Genomic DNA, 21,982 nt, shown 5'->3' on the forward strand with positions numbered 1-21,982 from the left:
GTTCTGGATCCCCCAACCTGGCTTCAAACAGAGAATTTCAGCTATTATGTTTTATATCTTGGGCATTCCTCATAAGATTTATTTGCACAAAGAGTTCTGAGGTTAAAATATGTCTGAAAATCTTTTCCTAATGTAATCTCATTTGACAAATGAAACAGGCTGGGAGAAGTTAGGTGACTTGTCAACAGTCACCCAATCAATCCTGCCAAAGCCAGGGTAGGAAGTCTAGCTTCTAGTCCAGTGTTCTTTGGATGAATCAAACCATGTCCTCAATCTCTCGGGTAAAATGGGGAGCAAAGGAGTTTTGTGGTCATTGCATTGATTTAATATCATTTATTTTAATTATAAACTTAGTTTCCTAGACAATATGTATTTGTCTTCAGGCCAGACTGTTATCTCTTCACTTTTCAAGCATTATTTCTTACACTTAAGGAAAAATAAAAAAACCACTGCATTTGGCTTTAGGTTGGTTTTGGTGGGAACCTTACATGGTATACAAAAATTTATCCCCAAGAGAACTCAGGGTAGTCACTGATCATTCTCCGTGTTTCTATGTCCGTAAAATGTCTCTGCTATTGGGAATAGTTCCCAAGTACTCATGTGTTACTTGTGGTAAATCCAGCTATGGACTTCCTTTCATCCCTCCTTAATTAAAGTCTATTACCCTATTCCTTCTGGAAGAAGGCTTGGTCTACAACGAAGGTTTAATTTTAAAAAACTGAAAAAGGTGACTGCAATCCCAATGCAGTATTATGAATGTTGTATAACACCAGTGACACAAACACATCTGTTGTCTCCCTACTCTGGGCCTTTTAAGGGGAAAACTAGAAATGATTGGTATTTGTAAGGATACTATAGTTTATCTCTTAAGGAGGCAATTAGAGAGTTTATCTCTTAGGCAATTCTAAAGGCTCTGATCCAACATTAAGAAGCTTTAGGATAAAAATAAGATACCGCTACAGAATACAAAGTGGGACTCTCGGGACAAAAGAGGGCTCAGGAGAGGATGCAAAGGCAGGCCTTGCTTAGCCTGTAACCAAAGAAGGGTGAGCTAGGAAGTGAAGCAGCGCTAAGGGTGTCCTCACTGCTCCGGGCTCCCTGGGTTGGGAAGGACCACGGCCGGCTGTGCTCAGGTGCTGGCTCCTCTGCCCGGCGGCCCTGTCTCAGGCTCAGCCCCTGGATGCTCTCAGGGAAAGCTGAGGGCCCCCCTGGGCGGCTCTCCCTCCCCACCTGCTGCTCCATCCCTCCTATTGTGCTAACTGCACTTCAAGGTAAAAGCCCAGGCATGCTTCCCCGCGCAAACTGAGACTCTGTCCAGCGGAGCTAAAAGCAACAAAGGGATGCTGTGGACTGGACAAAGCCGGCCCATCAGGACACAGTCATTTTGCCATGGCAGCGAAGCTGGATGGTTAGTTTCTGTCTTCCCCTGCGGCCAGCATGAGGCTGGAGGAGGAGGGAGAGGCAGCAGACGCCAGCAGCCTTTTCTGGTGCAGCTCTTCCCACTTTCTTCTGTTCGCGGCCACGGAATCCAGCATCGGCTTCAGTTTCACATTGACCTTCACCAACGCCTGAAATAAAACAAAAAACAGGTGGAGGAGAAGAACCCGAGTCACTGACATGATTTTCCAGCTTTCACTGTTGAGGACAATGGAAACTGGCTCTAAGAAATGAGAGGTGATAATTATTTTGGTAAACAAGAGCTATTTACAAGAAGCAAATATGCATGTGACACCATTGTGTTACATTAATAGAACCCAGACAAGGCAAGACACAAAATATCCAGCTCACACATTACTAATATGTCTATTGTTGCCTGCCATGGAGACCTCCAGATCTCAATAGACCATGAACTTCAGTTTTGACCAAGATATACCTTCCATTTGCTTCAGCACAGATGGCTCTGGGTGGACTCACCTGAGTAAGAAAGGCCAGGTAACATCCTGAAAGAAGAGAAGGTGCTCATCTTTCACACTGAGGATCTGGGAGCTGCGCTAAATGTACAGAGTGGATGTGAACGTGGAGATGGATACGCAAGAAGGGAGACAGGAATGGGGAGCTGAGGGCCGGGTGCCGCAGAGGGGAGGAGGGAAGAGGACACGCAGGCTGAGGCTGGAGGCCAACCCAGGATTCAGGGTCCTACTTGCAGGAGACTATCCTAAATATTTTCTCCTTTACTCAATTTTGTTATTAAAAAAAAAAAAAAAAGGGTCCCCTACTCCCTAATGGTATAAACTTCCAGCTTCACAAAACATGGATTGCCTCTGTCATGGAACAAAGCAATGGATAAAACAAGGATCGTGGAGCTGTGGGGGTGTTTGCCCATGGAACGGGAGTGTTCCTCTCCAATGCTTTGGGTCTTCATGCTGTGGCCACAGAAGATCCCCTTGCTCCATGGAGACACCTTGCGGGTGTGTCCCATCTGTCCCAGGGGAAACAAAGCCACTGCAATGTCAGCAAACCTCCAGAACAGCCTTCTTCAAGCAGGATGTGTGGTTAGGGGTGGTCACAGTAAAACCTCCCAAAGGAGGAAAGACTAACCTTTCGTGTAGAGGGTGTCCCTCTCTAACATGACTGCAAATCAACAATTAGACCTGATCTATCTCCTCAGATAGCCCTTACTCCAGGATAGGAGTTAAATGCAACTGGATGTTAGTTAAGTGACTGTTGAAAAGCCCAGAAGTAACCAGGGATCCTACCGAGCCGTGAGCCCTCCAACGTGGCGAAAATGGGGTCCCTTCACAAGGATGTCTCTCTCTCTCTTTTTTTTTTTTCTCCACACGGATGTCTCTTAAACAGAGCATATTCTCTCTCTTGAAAGCGGTCTTTATCACACCAGCCACCATTCAATTCTAAATTAGATTTATAAGCCATTCCATACGAAAATAAAACATAGTGACATAATAACTCAAGTAGTGATCAAAATCCCCTTTATTTTTGTGAGAAAAGTGCAGGTTATTGCTTTCTGCTCGATGCACAGTGTTTTTATTTGGACAATAGCGTGGGGTAGCAACGAATGCCACGGTTTTATTTAGTATAGTTTGGCACTGGCTCCTCTTCACTCTGATCAAGCCTTTTAATTAAACTGACTACTATAATTCCTATGGAAATTAGTGTTTATGTTATTTTCCTGCTACAAAAGCATTTCTCTAGAACTTATTTTTTTTTAATCCCAGGAGCACAAATTGGAATTTTTTTTCTGCCTGAAATGTAATTAAAAACTCATTTGATTACTATATTTCTGGCTCTGTTTTACTTATTAAATTCCTGTAATCAGTTTTCTTTTATGAAGCTGCTGGGAAATGATCTCAAAAACAACACATTTTTCTCTTCCTTGGCAGGTTCCCGAGCATTTACTAAATTACATTCATAGCACCTGCCCATGATTCGAATTACTCCACCAATTTATTCCTTAAACCATTTAAGTTTATTTGGCTTAGCCCCAAACGGAGATTTCTTTCCTTTATCTAGCTCTTTGTTCTCTCTCTTGCTACCTTTGCAGTGAATAAAAAAAAAAAATTTCCAGGTTTGGGGGGAGCAGAAACATATATCTCAGAAGTCCTTCTCTTTCACGGTCTCTTCAATTAAACACGGAATTGTCATAGTAGAATATCGTTTTCCCCTGGCAGGTGCTGGTTTAGGCTAAGGTAGCAAAAGTCCCATCCTGTGCCATCAGTAAGGGAATTGCTCCTACTATTCAGAAAGACTTGGAAGTCCTAAAAACTTCTCATCAGTGAGTGATGCCTGATGAGTTCTGTGCAAGTGCTACTCGTTTGCAAGTCCTGTCTGACTTGTCCTTCACTTTGCAAAAGAGAGGGGACAATTAACACCTGTCTAGTCACTCTCCATATAGACGCAAAGGGACTCTAAAGGTTAGATACTTGGCGCGATCCGTCCTGGGATGCTGAATCTCCTCTGTGATTCTCAGTGTTTACACATGCCAAGAGACAGTGAACTCACTACCTTCCAGGTGGTTCTGATTTTAGCATATTCCTTAGACTGAACTGAAATTTGTATCCTTGTAACTTCTACCTAATGGCCCTTTGAGCCAGAATCTGCTTGAGCACCGTAGGACTGATGACTCATGTGCTGCTTCAAGTGTAGGTCAGGGTTGAGACTGACCTAAAACCCCAACTTTGGATGTTCTGCTTACTGTCCCTTGGGGCAACTGTCTGGCTCACGCAGGGGTTCCCAAGCTTATGCCAGCTCCCCCTGGCCCACCGCAGACAGCACCTTGGATCCTTGCCCACTCCGGGCCATAGCCCCGGGCATCCAGTCATCCCAGTGGCTGAGGGACCTACTTGCTTCCTGATTCCATTCACTCTTGTTGAATCCCCTTGTGACCAGCCAGGTATAGTTTATTCCACATATTATTTATGCTTTGAATAAGTAATACAGTCCCACAGTCCAATGTATATAAAAGGTAAAAAAGGTACAATGTAAAATCTCCCTTCATCCCTGCCTCAGACACTTAGTTTCTCTTTCCCTAGAGGCAATCAAAGTTATCAATTTCTTGGGTATCCTGCAAGAAACCTTTTCTGCATATTTAAGCACATATAGAAAATATATACACATAAAGAATAAGTGTATGACATGTATATGCATATGTGTGTGTGTTTAATTAAGTTGATTTCCCCTACCATTTTGGAGGTTTCTCTCAAAGATGGAGGGAAATCAAAACTTTGTGGAACAACATTACTATGATGCTTGAGTGAGCCCAAATGTACTGTGTAGAAATTAGCACTTGGAGTGTACAGAGAGGAGAGGGACTGAATTCTAATTTTCTATTGCTACAACACTGAGAGTTTCTTCTGCAGAGCTTAATCTGCTGTGAATCCCATCTATTCTCATTTTCCTCTGAAAAACCATAATCTTCACTTCTAGAAGTTTGATTTGTTTTTTTTTAACATCTTCCATCACTCTGCTTATCATGCTTGATCTTTTCTCCACCCCTCTGCACATATAAAACATAATAAATGTCTTAATGTCCTTCTCTATCGATTCCATGATGTGTATCATTTCTGAGTCCGTATTGATTGATTTTTTTCCTCATTATTATGGGCCAAGTTTTCTTGCTTCTTTGCATGCCTGGTAATTCTTGACTGGATATCAGCCATTGTGAATTTTATGCTGTTGTGTACTGGATTTTTATTTAATCTACTTTATTATTTTTGCATTTCTTTAAACATTTTTTGGTTTTGTTCTGGAATGTGGTTAGGTGACTTGGAAATAATTTGGTCCTTTTGAGGCTCACTTTTAAGCTTTGCTAGGTTGGTCCAGAGCAGCCTTTAGGCTAGGGTTAGTCTGGAGCCACTACCGAGACAATAGTCTTCTGAGAACTGTAGCCGGTACCTCATACATTTCCAGGGTTTTCTCTCACATTCTGGCTGGTGGGAGCATGGACTGCTCCCCAGCCTGTGTGAGCTCTGAGCATTGTTCTACTTGTTCCTTTTTGCTGTTTTTTTTCTCTCCCTCAGCCTTAGCACCTTCCCTACACGCACATGGTAAAGAGCACTCAAGATGGCTCTGCAGATCTCTGGAGCTCTCTGCCTCTCCCTCTCTCTCTCCCTCTCTCTGGTAGATTCTCTGGTCCTCTTCCCTGGGAACTCTAACCTCCTTGGCCTCCCCAGATTACGGGCTCTGCCTCCCCAGCTCAGTAAGAGGGCAGGGCTCTGCCTCGGTTCCCTCCCTGTGCCGCAGCCTGGAAGCTGTCTCCAGCAGTTAGCGAAGACAATGGCAGGCCTCACTTCATTCGTTCCCCTCTCTCAGGAATCACGATATTGTACTGCATGCTGCCTGTGTCCACGGTCTGTAAACCGTTGTTTCATGCTTTTCCCCCGTCACTCTCTCACGGCCAGCAGTGAAGTCCCTTATCAGTGGTTTTGAACAGCTCTGTTTTGGGAGCGATCCTGTGAGCTCCTACGGAGAGCGGAAATAGGGCCTGTCATCTTCGTGTCTGTAGCTCCTACTGCAGCGGCCCTGGGGAACAAGAGCCCTTCCTCTCCTCTGCCCCCAGAGCAGTGGCAGGAAGAAGGGGTGAGGCTAAGACAGCTGCTGGTGGCTGAGAGTGGGGTCAGGACGTTCTGACCTGCTGCAGAATGCTGCTGTAAAAACAATCCCAGAATGACCCTCCTGGGAAATGAATATAGTATTCTCTCCTATTACCGTTATTCCATGTTTTTTTAAATCAGCTCACCAAGCTGCTAGGACTCAGATTCTGGCCCTGCTTTCCCTCTGCCATCGTTGTCCCCAAAGGCAGTCATCGGATCTGGTGTGTGCTTATTAGCTGACTGCAGTCACTGCTTAGAACTTAGCTGCTCCATAGATGGGGCAGATGTGGGACAAAGGGATAAACAAAGAGAAAGCCACATTCTTAGAAAGACTCATTACTCCTCTACTCTGTTGTTGGAAGGGGGCGTAAAGGTGCACCAGCAAATTAAAACCACATTTGTCTTTGAACTTGAAAATGTCCAACTCTGTCATTAATATCTTTTCAAAACTTTGAGGGAGTTGGGGCGCCTGGGTGGCTAAGTTGTTAAGTGTCTGCCTTCAGCTCAGATCATGATCCCAGGGTCCTGGGATTGAGTTCCGCATCAGGCCCCCTGCTCAGCAGGAAGCCTGCCTCTCCCTCACCCACTCCCCCTGCTTTGTGTTTCCTCTCTCACTGTGTATCTCTCTGTCAAATAAATAAATAAAATCTTAAAAAAACAAAACAAATAAACAAAAACTTTGAGGGAGTTATCTGAGCTGGCTATTCATTTATTTTTTTAAAAGGCCAAAGAGAGAAGACGGTTTTCACTTCCTATCGTTGAATTATGTAATTCCAGAGCGCTGGCAATAAGATTTAGTATTATTTTCTGTCTTCCCTCATTCCCATCTTACCCAAGAGAAATAATCAGAAACTAAGAGGTACAATACATGGTGGAAAAGAATGAATTTAAAGTATTTCTTTGGGGTACCTGAGTGGTTCAGTGGGTTAAGTGTCTGCCTCTCGATCAGGTCTTGATCCCAGGACCCGGGGATAGAGTCCCGTGTCAGGTTCCTTGTTCAGCGGGAAGTCTGCTTCTCCCTCTCCCTCTGCCCCTCCCCCTGCTTGGGCTCTCTTTCTCTCTCTCTCAAACAAATTTTTAAAAATAATAAAAAATAAAGTATTTCTTTAATATCAATTTTTTGATTAAATATAAAATTAGGCTTGGAGCCCATCTCAACTGTTTGAGGCAATATCCCTGTTATGAAGATACGATCACTTTACTACCAGGATTATTTACTTTCTGAATGAAAAATGTCAAAAAGCCCATTTGAGGCTTGGTACCTTGAAATGGAAAATCACTGGTGATGTGACCAGCTGGTGTCATCTCTGCACAGACCTTCCCCGGGAGGGGCAGGAGTGCATGCAAGTGGTGGCAGGCCCTGAGATTCTTTTGGGTTCACATGAATGGCCAGAGCATCTCTGAGGAACAAAGGCGCCTTCTCCTGAGGGTATGCGCCTTCAGAAAGAAGGGGCCAATTGTGGGAGGAAATCCAAACTTTTACATTGTTGAACTGCTACGTTTCTTAGTTCCCAGAGGTTCAAGCTAACATAGTCCTGAATATTCCATTCCACACGGCAGCGGTGCAGTTGGCTAAGGAGCATATTTGGCTCGCCAGCCTTGGACTCCTCTGCGAAGGCCAGAGATAGTGAACTGCTTGTCCAGAACTGAGCTCATCACCTTCCTCCAAACCTTCCTCTTCAGTTTACTCTCTTGGGGAACTGAACATTATCACCTCCACCCAACCGTTGAGCCCAGAAATCTATGAGCCATCCGTGACATCTCCCTCTGCCCCCTGCCCCCCAACAATCAAACTTATCACCAGGTCCTGTTAATCCTGCTTCCAAGGTGTCTTTGCATGTCAGTCCCTTGCCATGTCTCCAACCCTTGTTTAGATGACCATCAGATGCCCAACTGCTCTAACCTGTTCCTCTCATACCGAGATGCCTGCCTTCCCCTTCCCCCGTCCAGTTAGCCATCCACATTGTAGCCACAGATTCCAGCCCGCCCTTCTCTACCCCGAGCCTTTCAGTGGCTCCCATTTGATACAAATGTGCTGGAAGATTCCACCGGAAAAGGAGAATCACGGTATTAAAAGAGAATGGAATCCAGAAACAAAACAGGATGGGGGGAAAAACCCATAAAACCCAAAGGAAAACTTGGGTTAGGGTACAAAAGCAGAATTTTGAAATGCCCAAATAATCCCATCAAGTTTTCTAGAAAACCTAAAATCCACATCTTTCTATGCATCTTTCTAGTATTTTCCTAAGTAAAAAAAAGAAAGAAAGAAAGAGAAAAGCCGAACTCCACATGGTGTGTTTGGCAGGGGAGTCACCGAAGTGTTAGTTACTACATGTGAGAGCAGATGGAGCTGGCTGTGGGGTCCAGATGGGAGGCAGCAAACAGATTCCTCCTCAGCCTCACTCTTTCTCTCCCCAGTTCAACGGCCTTTGAAACTCAAGGTTGTGTAAAAATTAATTTGCATTAAATTGCTTAAGATAATGTATTAACTATCATAGGAGGCTTCCAGCAGTTTTTAAAACTTGCTTTGAAAAACAAATAATCAAACACTAATGGTGAACACAGAAGCAAGCCAAGACTTCTGTGAATAAATGTTTTTAAACATTCACATTAAAGATACCAGTTTTAAAATAAATCTTTAGTGTGTAATTTGCTCAAGTCAGAAAGTTAATAATAATCGTTTATATACGTTACACATATAACTAGGCCAGGGACTGTGTACTCTTGGGTTCTCCCCAGGCTAGACTGCAGTGGAGATCAAAGGGCTCTAGCCTTATGACTTCTGCCCCATTTGGGGACAGAGTCATTTACTCTGCCAGGACTCTGGTATTTCTTTCTTTCTTTTTTTTTTTTTTAAAGATTTTATTTATTTATTTGACAGAGATCACAAGCAGGCAGAGAGGCAGGCAGAGAGAGAGGAGGAAGCAGGCTCCCTGCTGAGCAGAGAGCCCGATGCGGGGCTCGATCCCAGGACTCTGAGATCATGACCTGAGCCGAAGGCAGCGGCCCAACCCACTGAGCCACCCAGGCGCCCCGGACTCTGGTATTTCTAACAGAGATTGCTAGTTGCCTTCCAATCAATATGCATTAGGAATGGTCGGGGAGCTATAAGCAGAATTCATGAGGAAGATTTTCTGAGAAAACTCTTAAATGGGGGTTTATTCAGCTTGAAGGTATATCCTTTTGCTCTTGGTCCTATCTCCTTATTGGTGCTGGATTATTAACATGATGGCTGGAGCTATAGTGGCCACTTTGTGACTATGAGGCAGTCTTGATTATGGGAGCCATGTGCTAAGGAAAGATAAACAGGGACTGGGTCTCTGATGGCTATGGAACTACCATATCATAGCAGTCTAGAATGGACTTCTCTGGACTATTTTGAAGCAGAGAGAAAAAGAAATCTATTTTGTTTAAGCTATTGTGATTTCAGATCTCTGTTAAGCTGTGTGCAATTCCTAATTGAGAGCATTGATGTCATGTTATAGGTCTCTGTTTTCTGTCAAACTGTGCAGATGTCAAAGAATTCTAGTTGATCCCTTGCACTGGGGAATTATGAGTTAACTTTTTATGATAGTGGGTTATAAATGAACTGTAAGAGACAGCAGAGGCTCTACACTGTCCCTTTACTGTTCCTCTGATAATAGAATCCATTCCATGTGTTTTGAGTAGGCACAGTAATTCAGGCCTGACCAACAAGAGTGCCCCGGTGATTGGGCTGTGGCTCAAGGTAAGGCAATCAGAGCTCTCTCTAGGTTTCACCTGGGACTGCTAGAAATGAGGTTTTCCTTTTCATGTTTCTTTTGGTGTGGTAATACCTATAACAAACATGTGACCTTAGAGCTGCCAGCACGTGTGAGGAAAGCCTGATTGAGAATGATGCCAAAAGATATGTAGGAGGCGAGAAAAGGGGATATATGTTATGGTATCCTTTGAATCCCCTGGCTCTAGCTCTGCCACACAGCCAGCTGTGCCTCTCAGCTCACTAGTTTCCTGAGCCAATCAATTCCCATTTTAGCTCAGACTAATTTGAGTGAATTTCTGAGCTCCAAATAGTCTTTTGCTGTTGTCACTATTTTCCTCTTGTCACTCCCAGAATTACTCAAGATTGAACCCCCACCACCGGACTTGGAACTGGTGGCTGACCTAAGGAAGTCTCAGCTTCCTCAGCACACAAAGTTGCTGCTGACACTCACTGGGCTGTGCTCTTTACCAAGTTAGTGAGGGTCAGAGGTCAGGTAGCAGTTCTTTCCCTTCTCCTTGAATCCCAGGAGTCTGCCAGTTTCTTTAAAAGGCTGCTCATTCTTCACCTGCCATGTTATAGGGACTCAGAAAATGCTAACAGTGTATGCCAACTCCCTCTGGTGGCAAAGTCAGCAGTCCTGTGGAATTTCAGCTTCCCAAGGGAATTGGGACTCACCATTTCCCCTGTGGGTCAGGTGAGCTCTGACAGAAAGGACAAACTGCAACTAGCTGTTACTTTCTCTTTAGTGGGAGTCCGTTATTACTCCCTGTTTGCCGAATTGGGTGAGATGCTCTCTCCATTTGAGAAAATTAGTTTTCTATACATGGGATATCTACTCTCTAGATCTGTTACTCGGAAGCTGGAACAGCTTGGCTGTGTCCAAATTTTGCAAATGCTAAAAAACATTGTCAGTGACATTTGAGATCTTAAAATCTAAATAATGTGAAGCAGTTACCCGAACAGCGGTAAAGATGATAAAGCCACGGAGGTAATGCTTACTAAGAGGGCACGTGAGCTCATTAGAATCCAGTGTGAGAGTGATTCAGATCTATAATGAGAATCCTAAGGGCATAGTCTGGTCCAGCTATAACACTGATTTTTGTAGCATCAATGTCTAATATCCTGAAAGCTAATTACGGTACTAGTAATAACTTAGATCCTTTTATTTCCAAGGTGTGAAGCAGGTGTTCCAGTGCTCGATAGCGATCTTCTCTCCCTCTTTTCTTTCCGCTTGCAGTCCCTTCCTGACCTCTCAGGTTACGTGTTTTGCTTACTTTATTTATACGCTCAAGGGATTCCTCTGTGGAAAATGATATTTACAAATGACATTAACATTCCGAATTAATGAGGCAGGAATTTTAGTCTCTCTTGGGATTAACAGCATTGTTATTTCCATCATATAGGGCAAGAGTCCGAAACTCAAATGTCTACAGGGACAGGCCAGTAGAGTTAATGCATGAAATAGGCTGCACGAGACAGCTGGGAGTCATGGGGCCTCCGGGAAACTGGACAGTTCACAGTGTTAAAAACTGCGTTCAACCGAATGAAACATGTCCGTGGGCTGAGTCAGTGTCAGTTCTGTGGGCTGCCATGTGCCTGCCGTGACAGACAGGAAAACCCGTCTTGCCAAAATGAACTCATTGCTGAGGACTGAATGTGTCTCATGTTCCAGGCTCCATTTGAGGATCTCTCCATATGTGAGCTGATTAAACCCCACAACAGTGTGGAGAGATTGGTATTATTGACCCCATTTTGACAAATGAGATCCTTAGACTGGGGGAAATTAAGTCAAATTCACCAGTGTGAACATGGTTAAAAAACAGAGTAGCTGCAAAGTCAGTCATGGCCCGCCTGAGTACAGAGCCCGTGGTGTCTTCCCATGAAGGGTTCTCACTGGGACGCTGGGAATGACAGGTGTCTGTCTCACCTAACTGCAGTGTCAGGAGAGAGGGGTGACTCTTTTGTTCTGGGGCCTGGGACACTGTTTCAGGACAAACCCACGGGATAGAGATAGACTCCCTGAGTAATGAAGAAACACCATCTCCCAAACATTAGGCATAGACAGTGACTCTTTTATCTGTGACTCATCTACTCTCTCCTGCCCCGGGAAAATAAAACAAGGGTTTTAAGTAGTAAATAACAGGCAGGCCCAAAGACAGCTTGTGTAAATGGGAGCAAGGAGAACCGTCTCTTCTGTTATAATGAGCTCCTCTAGGATACTGTCCTAGGTTATCCTGTTGGTTGGGTTTTTAAGGCGTATTGGTAGCTAATCAATCATGTTCACGGTGTAGGCAACATCTGACTTGGAAGGAACGGCTGTTGACCCAGAAGCCACAGCCTTTGATGAATGGGGCTTCGTAGCAGGGGTGGTTGGAGCATGTAACTAAAGCTCAGCCACACCGCTCCGTGCACCAGGATGTTTTCCGGTAAAACTCCACCATCTGCGATTTTATAGAAATACATAGACTTGATTATTTTGGCCAAGCTCAATGTGCAAGAAGGACAATTTAAACATTTTCAGTTTGTTGAGATACATTTTGTGTGGATTTCTCTACATTTTGTGTGGATTTCTCAAGTACCTTGAGTCCTAGGCTTCCCCCAACAGAACGGATAGAGTGCCTACATGGGCGGGGGTCGTACAAATACAGAGTTGCAATTCCATGCCTTTGGCGAGAATGGTATTCTTTTTTTTTTTTTTTTAAAGATTTTATTTATTTATTTGACAGAGAGAGATCACAAGTAGGCAGAGAGGCAGGCAGAGAGAGAGGAAGGGAAGCAGGCTTCCTGCTGAGCAGCAAGCCCGATGCGGGACTCGATCCCAGGACTCTGGGATCATGACCTGAGCCGAAGGCAGCGGCTTAACCCACTGAGCCACCCAGGCGCCCCGAGAATGGTATTCTGAGGTAGGTGCTATGGGGCCTTCAAGAAAGGATTCTAGAATACTCCATGAGCATTTTGATTGTCGATTTTATTTAGCTTATATTTGAGCATTTCAAAGGAGTCAGAAATACTAATTATTGGTACTGATGAACTGTATAGTGGGCACCATGCAGATGACTAGGGAACATTTCTTGTGAGGCTTTACAGGTGTCCCCATGCTCAGTACCACACAGGCTGAGGAAAGAGCCCTCAAGGCCCATGCACCCCAATGTCCCACATCTACAGAGTCCCAAATCCAGAGCATCCATGAGAAATGCAACATTCTTGGGACAAAAATCTTCTAGTCCTTTGGTGGTCTCTCTCTGTATGGAAGGAGAACCTTCTTTTTCTTCATTTTATAAGGGAATGAAGAAAATGAGAGTTTGGAGAGAGAGACTAGGAAGAGAATAAAAGGAATATTTTGCACACACCACTGGGTCTATGAGGAGGATGTTTCTTCATTAGCTGGTCTTCTCTTTGTCCAAAGAAAGAGGCCAAGCTGGTCATTTTAAGATCTGGTCCAGGGCATGTTATCGTGGCTCTTCTTTAATTACATTGCTAACTTTCCCAAAAGCTATGATACAGAAGAAGTTTGTGTGTGGGGGGACAGCAGGACCACAACACTGGGTGTTTTTTTTTTATTACATTACTGAAGTGCAGTTTAAGGATGGGAACTTCAGAATGTTATGAATGGAAACTTCCTAATGGGCAACAATTTTCTACCTTTCAACTTTGGGACCATTTAAAAGTAAATAAGTGGGGCACCTGGATGGCTCAGTGGGTTAAGCCTCTGCCTTCCGCTGGGGTCATGGTCTCAGGGTCCCGGGATCTCACCCTGCATTGGGCTTTCTGTTCAGCAGGGAGTCTGCTTCCCTGTCTCTCTCCTGCCTCTGCCTACTTGTGATCTCTCTCTCTCTCTCTCTCTGTCAAATAAATAAATAAATAAATAAATCTTTAAAAAAAGTAAATAAGTAGCCCAATAAAATGACAAACTAGAACTAAATTCTAAAACTTACATGGAAGGATAAACAAGCATTCTTAGAAAAAAAGGGTGAAACTAGGGTTATCATTCAAACATATTATAAAAGACATTAATTAAGATAGTATGACAAGGTAGACAGATTGATAGAACAGAAGCAAAAGACAAAAAATAAAGTTAAATTTAAAAGAAATTTAGCACATGATGGAAGTGAGTTTTTAAATCCTAAGGAAAAACACCAGCTAAAAGCTGATGGGAAAACTGGGGAGCCATCCGAAAACCTAGTTGGATTCTGACCTCACGTCGCATCCAACAAAATAAAGTACAGCCAGATGAAACAGAGGTACAAATGTAAAGAAAAAAACCCATAAGATACTAAAAGATGTTCTGAGAAAAACCTCTTCATTATCTTTTTGCAATGGGAGAATCATTCTATGGGTGACATGGAATCCAAAAGCCACAAAAGAAAAGAGTCCTGAATTTGACTACCTAAAATCGATGTATTTCTCTACAGCATAAACAAAGGAAAAAGGTAAACGACAACCTGGGGAGAATATCTGCCACTTTTGCTCAGATAAAGGTCTATTTCCTTAATATATAGTGAACTCCTACAAATCAAAAAGAAAAGACCACCAGCCGAATAGAAAAAAAAAATGGCAAAAATATGAAGAGTTTACAGGAAAAATACTAGTTGCTCCTGACAAGTCTATCCTAAAAATATGATTAGACTCATTTACGATATGGAAAATGCAAATGAAAACCATGAGATAGGCTTTACACTATCTTATCAGCACAATTCAAGAAGTTTGATAACGAAGTTTGTTAGTAAGGGTGTGGAAAGAGGAGTCCCTCACATATTCCTGGTGAGAATATAAATTGGTTCATACCCCACAGAAGGAAAGTTGGCAATATCTATCAAGATGTCAAATGCTTGTGTGCCAAATGGCCAGTAAATTCCTCTTCTGAGTATTTATCTTACAAATAAAGTGTGAAGAGTGTGCATTTACAAGGATACTTACTGACAATGTTTACAGTAGCAAACTATGAGAAATGACATTGGTGTCCTTAAGTAATTAATTAATTATTGGTTAAATATTTTATTCTTTATCTTTAAAATCTAATACCCTGTGGCCATCAAAAAGATGGCGGCAGCTGTTGTCTGGGCACCAAACAGGAAAATCTCAAAAATATGTTAAGTCTGAAAAAGCATGGTCTGGGGCAGGATATATTATGCTCATATATGTGCACATACATAATATATATGTACACACATGCATACAAGTATATACATATATATGAGCAGAGTGTTTATATATACATATACATATATGCTGTATTAGAAAACACTGTATGGGGTGCCTGGGTGGCTCAGTTGGTTAAGCATCTGCCTTCAGTTCAAGTCATAATCCCTGGGTCCTGGGATCAAGCCCCACATTGGGCTCCCCACTCAGCGGGAAGCCTGCTTCTCCCTCTCCCTCTGCTGTTCCCCTTCCTTGTGTTCTCTCTCTCTCTCTCACTCAAATAAATAAATAAATAAATAATCTTTTAAAAACAACAAAAAAACAGTGTATAAGCAATGTGTATAAAAACAATGGAAAAACCCACTGTATTTATGCCTTTCTAAAGATCTCCTTTAGATGCATACACGAGAAGTTCTTTAAAGGTGGTAGCCCCCAAGGGAGGTGACTGGGAGACCAGAGTGTGAGGAAGGGTAACTTTTCTCTAATACTTCTTGCCTTTTGAATTCTGTTCACTGGATGTGTATAAAGTACTTACCAGTAAAATATTTTATTTAAAAAATTTATCATGAACTGATAAAGGAACTAGCAATCTTCAGTCATGTGTGAGACTTATTAAATAACACATCATCTACCTGATGGTTAATAGTGAAAGAAGGCTTACAGATACAAGGATAAAGAAAAGAAATGCTTAGTTCATGAAGATCGAAAGAATTTAGTATTTCACTGCCATAACTCAAAAATTATTTCAGGATGTTCAAGTACGCGGCGATACTGTTATGTATATGTTATGCGACGATATTATAACTCCCTCCCCCAGGCCACTCTCCCCCTACATTACAAATAAGGGCCCACTACCTCATTGATCCTAAACATTTCCTCTGAGAAGCGATCAATGTCCCCTGCCTGGCCATTAAATAGATTTTGAAAAACTCTTCAATCCGTATCAGTCTCATATCCTTATTTAGTTCCTCAAATTTGCCCTCAGCTGGGAATTGGGCAGGCAACTGTGATTCTGTTGTGTTCACCACTCATTTGAAGGGCCCCATCCATCATCATTTCTAGGCCTTTTCTGATGCAATGTAGCTTGCTCTTTGTCTTTCTTAAAAACTGAATGGCTGTTAAATTATCCATTTATCTTCCTTCAGATTTTCTGTTCAGTTTCTCAGGCCCTCTCAGGGCTGTCTTTTCTACCTTGTTTGCTGACTTTTCATTCCATTTCCCCCGTTCTCCGAGGCATCTCGGTTCACCATGCTGTCCTTCAAAACAAACTCCCTGGTTCAGTCAGCTTTCTGCTTGCTGGAAATCTGCCTCACTACTCGTGTAGACTTCCTTTTCAAAATTTGTCCCTTCAGGATAGCTTTGAACACTCTGAGATAACACGTTTCAGACTTTCCCCATAGATGGCAGGGTGTTTTGGGACAAACCATCACTGAAGGTCAAAAGTCTTGGGCTGTAAACCAGCTCTGCCACTATTAAGTTGGGTCACAAGTGACCTTTCGAGTTTCCGCTTTCCCAACCTACGGATTATTTGCAAGCTCACTTCTTGTCGAGAATCTTCATACCACAACAGCATGTTGTCTTCGTGTACAGCGACCCACTGAGGATGTGAAGTTTGTGGCACATTAAGGCCTACACACACACACGCTCTCTCTCTCTCTCTCTCTCTCTCTCAGGTGGCAGCAGGAGTCCAGATTTGGAAGCAGAAAGAATCTAAGCTCTGTCACTTAATAGCTATGTCTTCTTGGGCAAGATACAGAAACTCTCCAACCTCAGCTTTCACATCTGGAAAAGGGGGATGATAGTAGTATTTGGCTTGCTACCGCTGAGTAGATTGAATCAGATAATGCATGGAAGGTCAGACTGCTGCGTAGCACATAGTACATGCTCAGGAATGTTATTAGAGACTCACAGCATCTTAGAAGCTAGGCAGTTTGGCTGTTATAATAATGACTCACATGTATGGAGGGCATTAACCTATCATGTTTATTCTTCCCAAAGTATTTCCACTTGCCTCCTGTCCCTCGGTTCAGACTCTTGGAAAGGTTGGTATCAACTGTCATCAATTCCCTTTGCTCCAAGAAGAGAGTCCCTTTGTAAGACCAAAGACCTTTAAAATGTAGCAGAGTGGAGATACTTTTGGTCCAACCTATAGGCTTGTGGTGATCACCATACAAAGTCCAAGGAGGGGTGCCTGGGTGGCTCAGTTGGTTAAGCATCTGCCTTTGGCTCAGGTCCTGATCCCAGGATCCTGGGATCGAGCCCCCGTTAGGCTCCCTGCTCAAGGAGGAGTCTGCACCTGTCTCTCTCTCTGCCCCTCCCTCTGCTTGTGCTCTGTGAAATAAAATCTTTAAAAGAAAGAAGTTGGAGGAAAGCAAGCTTTAGATTTTATGAGTGTGGAGGGCGGCTTTGAAAGAGGATACTTAAAAAAACACTCAGCTCCTACTGGCCTGTCATAGGACAGTGTCATAGGACACTGGTCTCATTTCTGTTTCCCTCTGTCGCGTCCTCTGTGGGTCTTTGTTGTTCTCTTTCTCCTTTCCTACTTAGTTTTTGGCCTTTCAGAGCATCTGTAGCACTAAGATTATGGAGGACATAGGAAGGCGAGGACTTGGAGAATTCCTCTTCCTTTTCTGTTATTTTATGGTTCTGTAGTTTATTCTTCCCTTTGCTTGTAGGAGGCAACGGCTGGTAGGCTGAAACTCCCCCTAATCAACCAGGGTGATTGTGAACAGCTAGTATAACCTCCCTACTTTCTCAGCCGTGAAATGAAGACAGAAATGCTAACGCCCGCCACAGGGCAACTTGGGAATGGTGGTTTATTTCAGGGCACACGGAAAGCACACGCCGCAGAGGGAACGCAAGGGCTTCCCAGCAGCGCAGCGACAACCCACTCTTTTCCCGTCTCTGCCCCCATCCTTGCTGGCTGTGTTGCCAAGGCTGTCCTGTGGGGTCTCCCCGCAGCTGAGGAACAGCCTGCACGAGGGCGGAGGACGGTGGCACCGCGTGTGCCGGGCATTGCTGCTGAGCCACAGATGCGATGAATGCAAATCAGTGTAATGCGCTAATGAAGGAAAATGCAGAGGGGCCCTGAGGCTCTGTCTCTACCTCCAGGGAGCGAACCGAGCTTTTACCAGGAGCCTGTCATTGGAGCGGATTCAAGGAAGAGTAGGGTTTGCTGGGGGAGAAGAGGGAGAGGTAATGCGGGCAGTGAGAGCTGTGTGAGCAAAGGCATGATGTGCGAGCTTGCACGCACATGTGCGTGTGTGCACATGCGTGTGTCACACCAGTGGAGTGGCAGTTTGGGAAATGGCTGGTGGCCAGTTACTTCAAGAGCAGAGGGGATGGAGGAAGGAGGGAGAGAAGGTGAGCAGAGGAAGGTCAGATGTGCCAGCTTTGACTTTTCCCTCCAAGAATGGGGAGGGAGGTTGGGTCTGAAGGACCCACGATCAAATTTGCTTTAGGAGGATAACTCCCCAGTTGATTTTGCAGATGGGACTGAGGGCATGAAGCTGGAGAGGGCCTGCTGAGTGTGCCAAGGTCTGAGTGGGGACAGAGGACCCAGAGGAAGGAGAAAAGTCATGATGTGGCAATGAGAAAATAATAACTGGCACCTGGTCTTGTTTTATAACGTATTTCCGGTCTTACCGATGATACCAGGTTTTTTGAAGTTGTCTTCTTTTTTTTGTATTTACTGTATACTCTGAATTCTTTTTTCCCTTCGTGTCTTTTGATTTGCTTCCACTCCTTCATATTAGAGGCTCTCCTGAAACAGCCAGTGGTCCTTCTCTGTTTGCATAATTCAAGGACAAGGCATGGAAAGACAGATCCAGGCTGTGTGGCTGGCGGACAAGAAGGCAGAAGCTGTGGAGGGCTGTGTGCGTGCTGACCCCTGAGCTTCATTCAAAGGGCGTCCTTTGGGGAGCTGACTCCCACTGAGAGCGTCCCAAGTGCAAGTACATGCAGATCCTTTCTCTGAGGCCACCGTTTCTCTCAAGAAGAATCCCACTCTTCTGCTCCTGGGCTCTCTGGCTGTTGGCATCCTGGGTGCGGGGTAGGAGGGCAACTGGGGGCCCAGGCAGTCATTCCACAGACTTCTAATTTCAGTCATGAATTCCCTGGATGAGTGCTCCGGGGGAAGAGCTTTCTGGTCTCCTGGCTGGCAGCGGGGACAGAGGCGGTTTACCTTGGCCATGTGTATACTGAGGTTCCACTCACCGGCTTCTAACCTTTCTGTTTATTTCCAGGCTTATGCCATCACCTCATTGTTGTGGATCAAATTGTGCCCACCCCTCCCCTAAAGATATGCTGAAGTCCTTACCGCTGCTACCTGGGGATATGACCTTATTTGGAAATTGGGTCTTTGCAGATGTAATCAGGTTAAAATGAAGTCATATTGGATTGGACAAGCCCTAAACCCAATGGCTGGTGTCCTTATAGGAAAGGCCATACGACAATACAGGGACACAGACATGGGAGAAGAATGTCACGTGAAGACAGAGGCAGAAATTGGAGTGATGCATCCAGAAGCCAAGTAATAGCAAGGATTTCTGGTAACCACCAGAAGCTAAGAGAAAGGCATGGAACAGTTTCTCTCTCAGAACCTCCAGAAGGAACCAACCCTGCCACACCTCGATTTTGGGCTTCTAACCTCAAGATCTGTGAGAAAATAGATTTCTGTTGTTGTAAGCCACCCAGTTTGTTGTACTTCTTAGCCCTGGAAAACTAATACAGCCCCTCTTGGTGTACTGGGCCCCTCCGAGTCTTAAGCCTCTCAGGAGCGCCTTCTGAACAACAGATCAGCTCACTTGCATCTGCAGACCTTCTGGGATGTTATTTCCTTGCCAACTTTTAATATTGGAGGAGATCCTATGTCCTCTCACATTCTGTTGTCCTTGAGAGTTGTTCTTTTTTTTTTTTTTTTTTTTAAAGAAATACAACTTCATTATTTTGAATCACGCTCAATAGTTTTAAATAAGTTGGTGTGCCTGGGTGGCTCAGTGGGTTGAGCCTCTGCCTTTGGCTCGGGTCATGATCCCAGGGTCCTGAGATTGAGCCCCGTATCGGGCTCTCTGCTGGGCAGGGAGCCTGCTTCCCCCTCTCTCTCTGCCTGCCTCTTTGCCTACTTGTGATCTCTGTCTGTTAAATAAATAAATTTAAAAAAAAAAGTTTTAAATAAGTCAATAAAATACTGAACAAAGGTGTTCATTTCAGAATTACCCCTTTTAGCAAAAATAAAAAAGAAAGTAGGTAATGACTGACTAAATTATGACAAGTCAACTGACTGGAATGCCAGGCAGCTGTTTCAAAGGATAACATGAAAATTAGCTTAGGAACGTGGGTACGTGTTAGAACGTTATGTTAAATGACCAAAACAGAATACACTAGTGTCTCTGGGTAAATTCATGTTTCCATGTGGGCAATAGCATAAAGGGTTACCACAGGAAGAAGAGAATGTGAGGTCCTCCTAACAGCCTGCTCTTAATGATTCAAGTATTCTGGAAGGTGATATGTTTTCTCTACCATGTTCCTTATTTCCTTGTTAGCAGAGTCCTTAACATCCTTACTTATACTAACAGTCTGTTCAAGGGAATCTAGGTTTTTTTTTAAATATCATGTTCCTCAAAAATTTTTCACCTTCTTTTCAATACCCAAGAAAGTTTAAACCTTTTAAAAAATTCCTTTATTATTATATTAATGGAATTCTCAGAAGGATAAGGAGATAACAAGTGAGGCCAGTCTGCCATCTTCTATTGGCAATGTCAACCTGCTTTGCAAGGGAAAGTCTTAGGTCAAGAACAGTTTAACATAACATGTTCCTTGAGAGAATTTTCTATAGTAACCAGCTAAACAGAATCCATGAGCCCATTTGGTCTTCGAGGAATTGCTCTCTCTGGAATCCCTGCTCTGGTCCCTGTATCCTCCCCTCTGAAGGATTCAGAGTTTCATTCTGTAAATGGGAAGTTCACAAAGATAGAGTGCTACTGGCCAGAACTGAATCAGCTTTTACTTCCTCAGGGCAGTATAGTGAGAAGAAGCAGCAGAAGAAGACAGAGAGGACTTGGATTAGAATTTCCGGCTCTATTCTGTATTAACAGTTTCACTAGAATTAAGTCCATTAACTTCTGTAGCTTTCACTTTTCTCATATGTTAAACTTAGACCATTCGACATTATAAGATCCAGGAGGAAGTATTTTCTTCTTCACAGTTAGGGTCAAATTAAACTGTATCTCTAAAAGTACCTTGTAAACGCAGTCAGTGTTCAACAAATATTTGCTTTCTGAAAAAAATGTGCATTAGGATATCCCATGTCTGTCAGGACTCTAATACTGAATGTCTTCTTTTCCAAGCGTTCAGTCTGGTAGAAGTCTTCAACTTCGTTTTAGACCCTGGCTAACAAGTCAACAGTTGGGCTGCCATATTGGTTGGTCTGTGAGGTGGAGAGCCTTGCTCTCTCTGGCCACATGGCCATCTAGTCTCTGCTTGCTAGATGAGCCAATGTGCCTTGAGTGATTTATTTCATATTTTTATGGCTGCAGCTCAGATAATTAAATATGAGTTGTGATGGCTGGTCATCCAGATAGTGCCTCCTTGAATTCTCTTAGGAAACATTTCGAGTAGTACAGAAGATTCTGTTTGGCAATAGCATAATAATGCTTTATGTTTATCTCATGCCTCACTTCCCATGAGCTCAAGCCATGCTGACCTTCCAAATGCACATTAAATTGCAGAAATTTCGGAGAGGCACTTACAGTGCAAAAAACAATCTTTAAAAGAGGCCTTGATTCATTCCTGGTGGAAAAATGCAATTTTCTTCTCTCTCTCTCTCTCTCCTGCCTTCCCACTCTCCCTCTCCCTTTTCCTCTTTTCCTGAAGAGATTCAAAGAAGAGAGAACCATGAAAAAGAGGTAAATCAGCTTTTAAAATATATTTTCTAGAGGTGCTGGGAAGCAATGTAAGACAACATTCCAGGCCTTGTATGGACTTGAAGTAAATCATTTTTAACTTCTTGATTCTCAAGCAGAAACCCTTTCAAATGAGTTATTTATGCTGATCA

The 21,982-nt window shown here is 43.6% G+C and overlaps 1 protein-coding gene across 2 annotated transcripts in view; it reads right to left on the bottom strand.

Annotated features, from left to right (window-relative positions):
- Nucleotides 1-845: 845 nt before the first annotated feature.
- PDE11A (phosphodiesterase 11A) overlaps nt 846-21,982 on the bottom strand; it is a 421,382-nt gene continuing 400,245 nt past the window's right edge. For both annotated transcript variants that reach the window (XM_047722279.1, XM_047722276.1), the window contains exon 20: nt 846-1,568. In XM_047722279.1, coding sequence (XP_047578235.1) covers nt 1,410-1,568 — 159 coding nt within the window. In that variant the 3' untranslated portion in view covers nt 846-1,409. The remainder of the gene's footprint in view (nt 1,569-21,982) is intronic.

The sequence above is a fragment of the Lutra lutra genome, chromosome 3 (assembly GCF_902655055.1).
Source record: "Lutra lutra chromosome 3, mLutLut1.2, whole genome shotgun sequence".
NCBI classification, from domain to species: domain Eukaryota; kingdom Metazoa; phylum Chordata; class Mammalia; order Carnivora; family Mustelidae; genus Lutra; species Lutra lutra.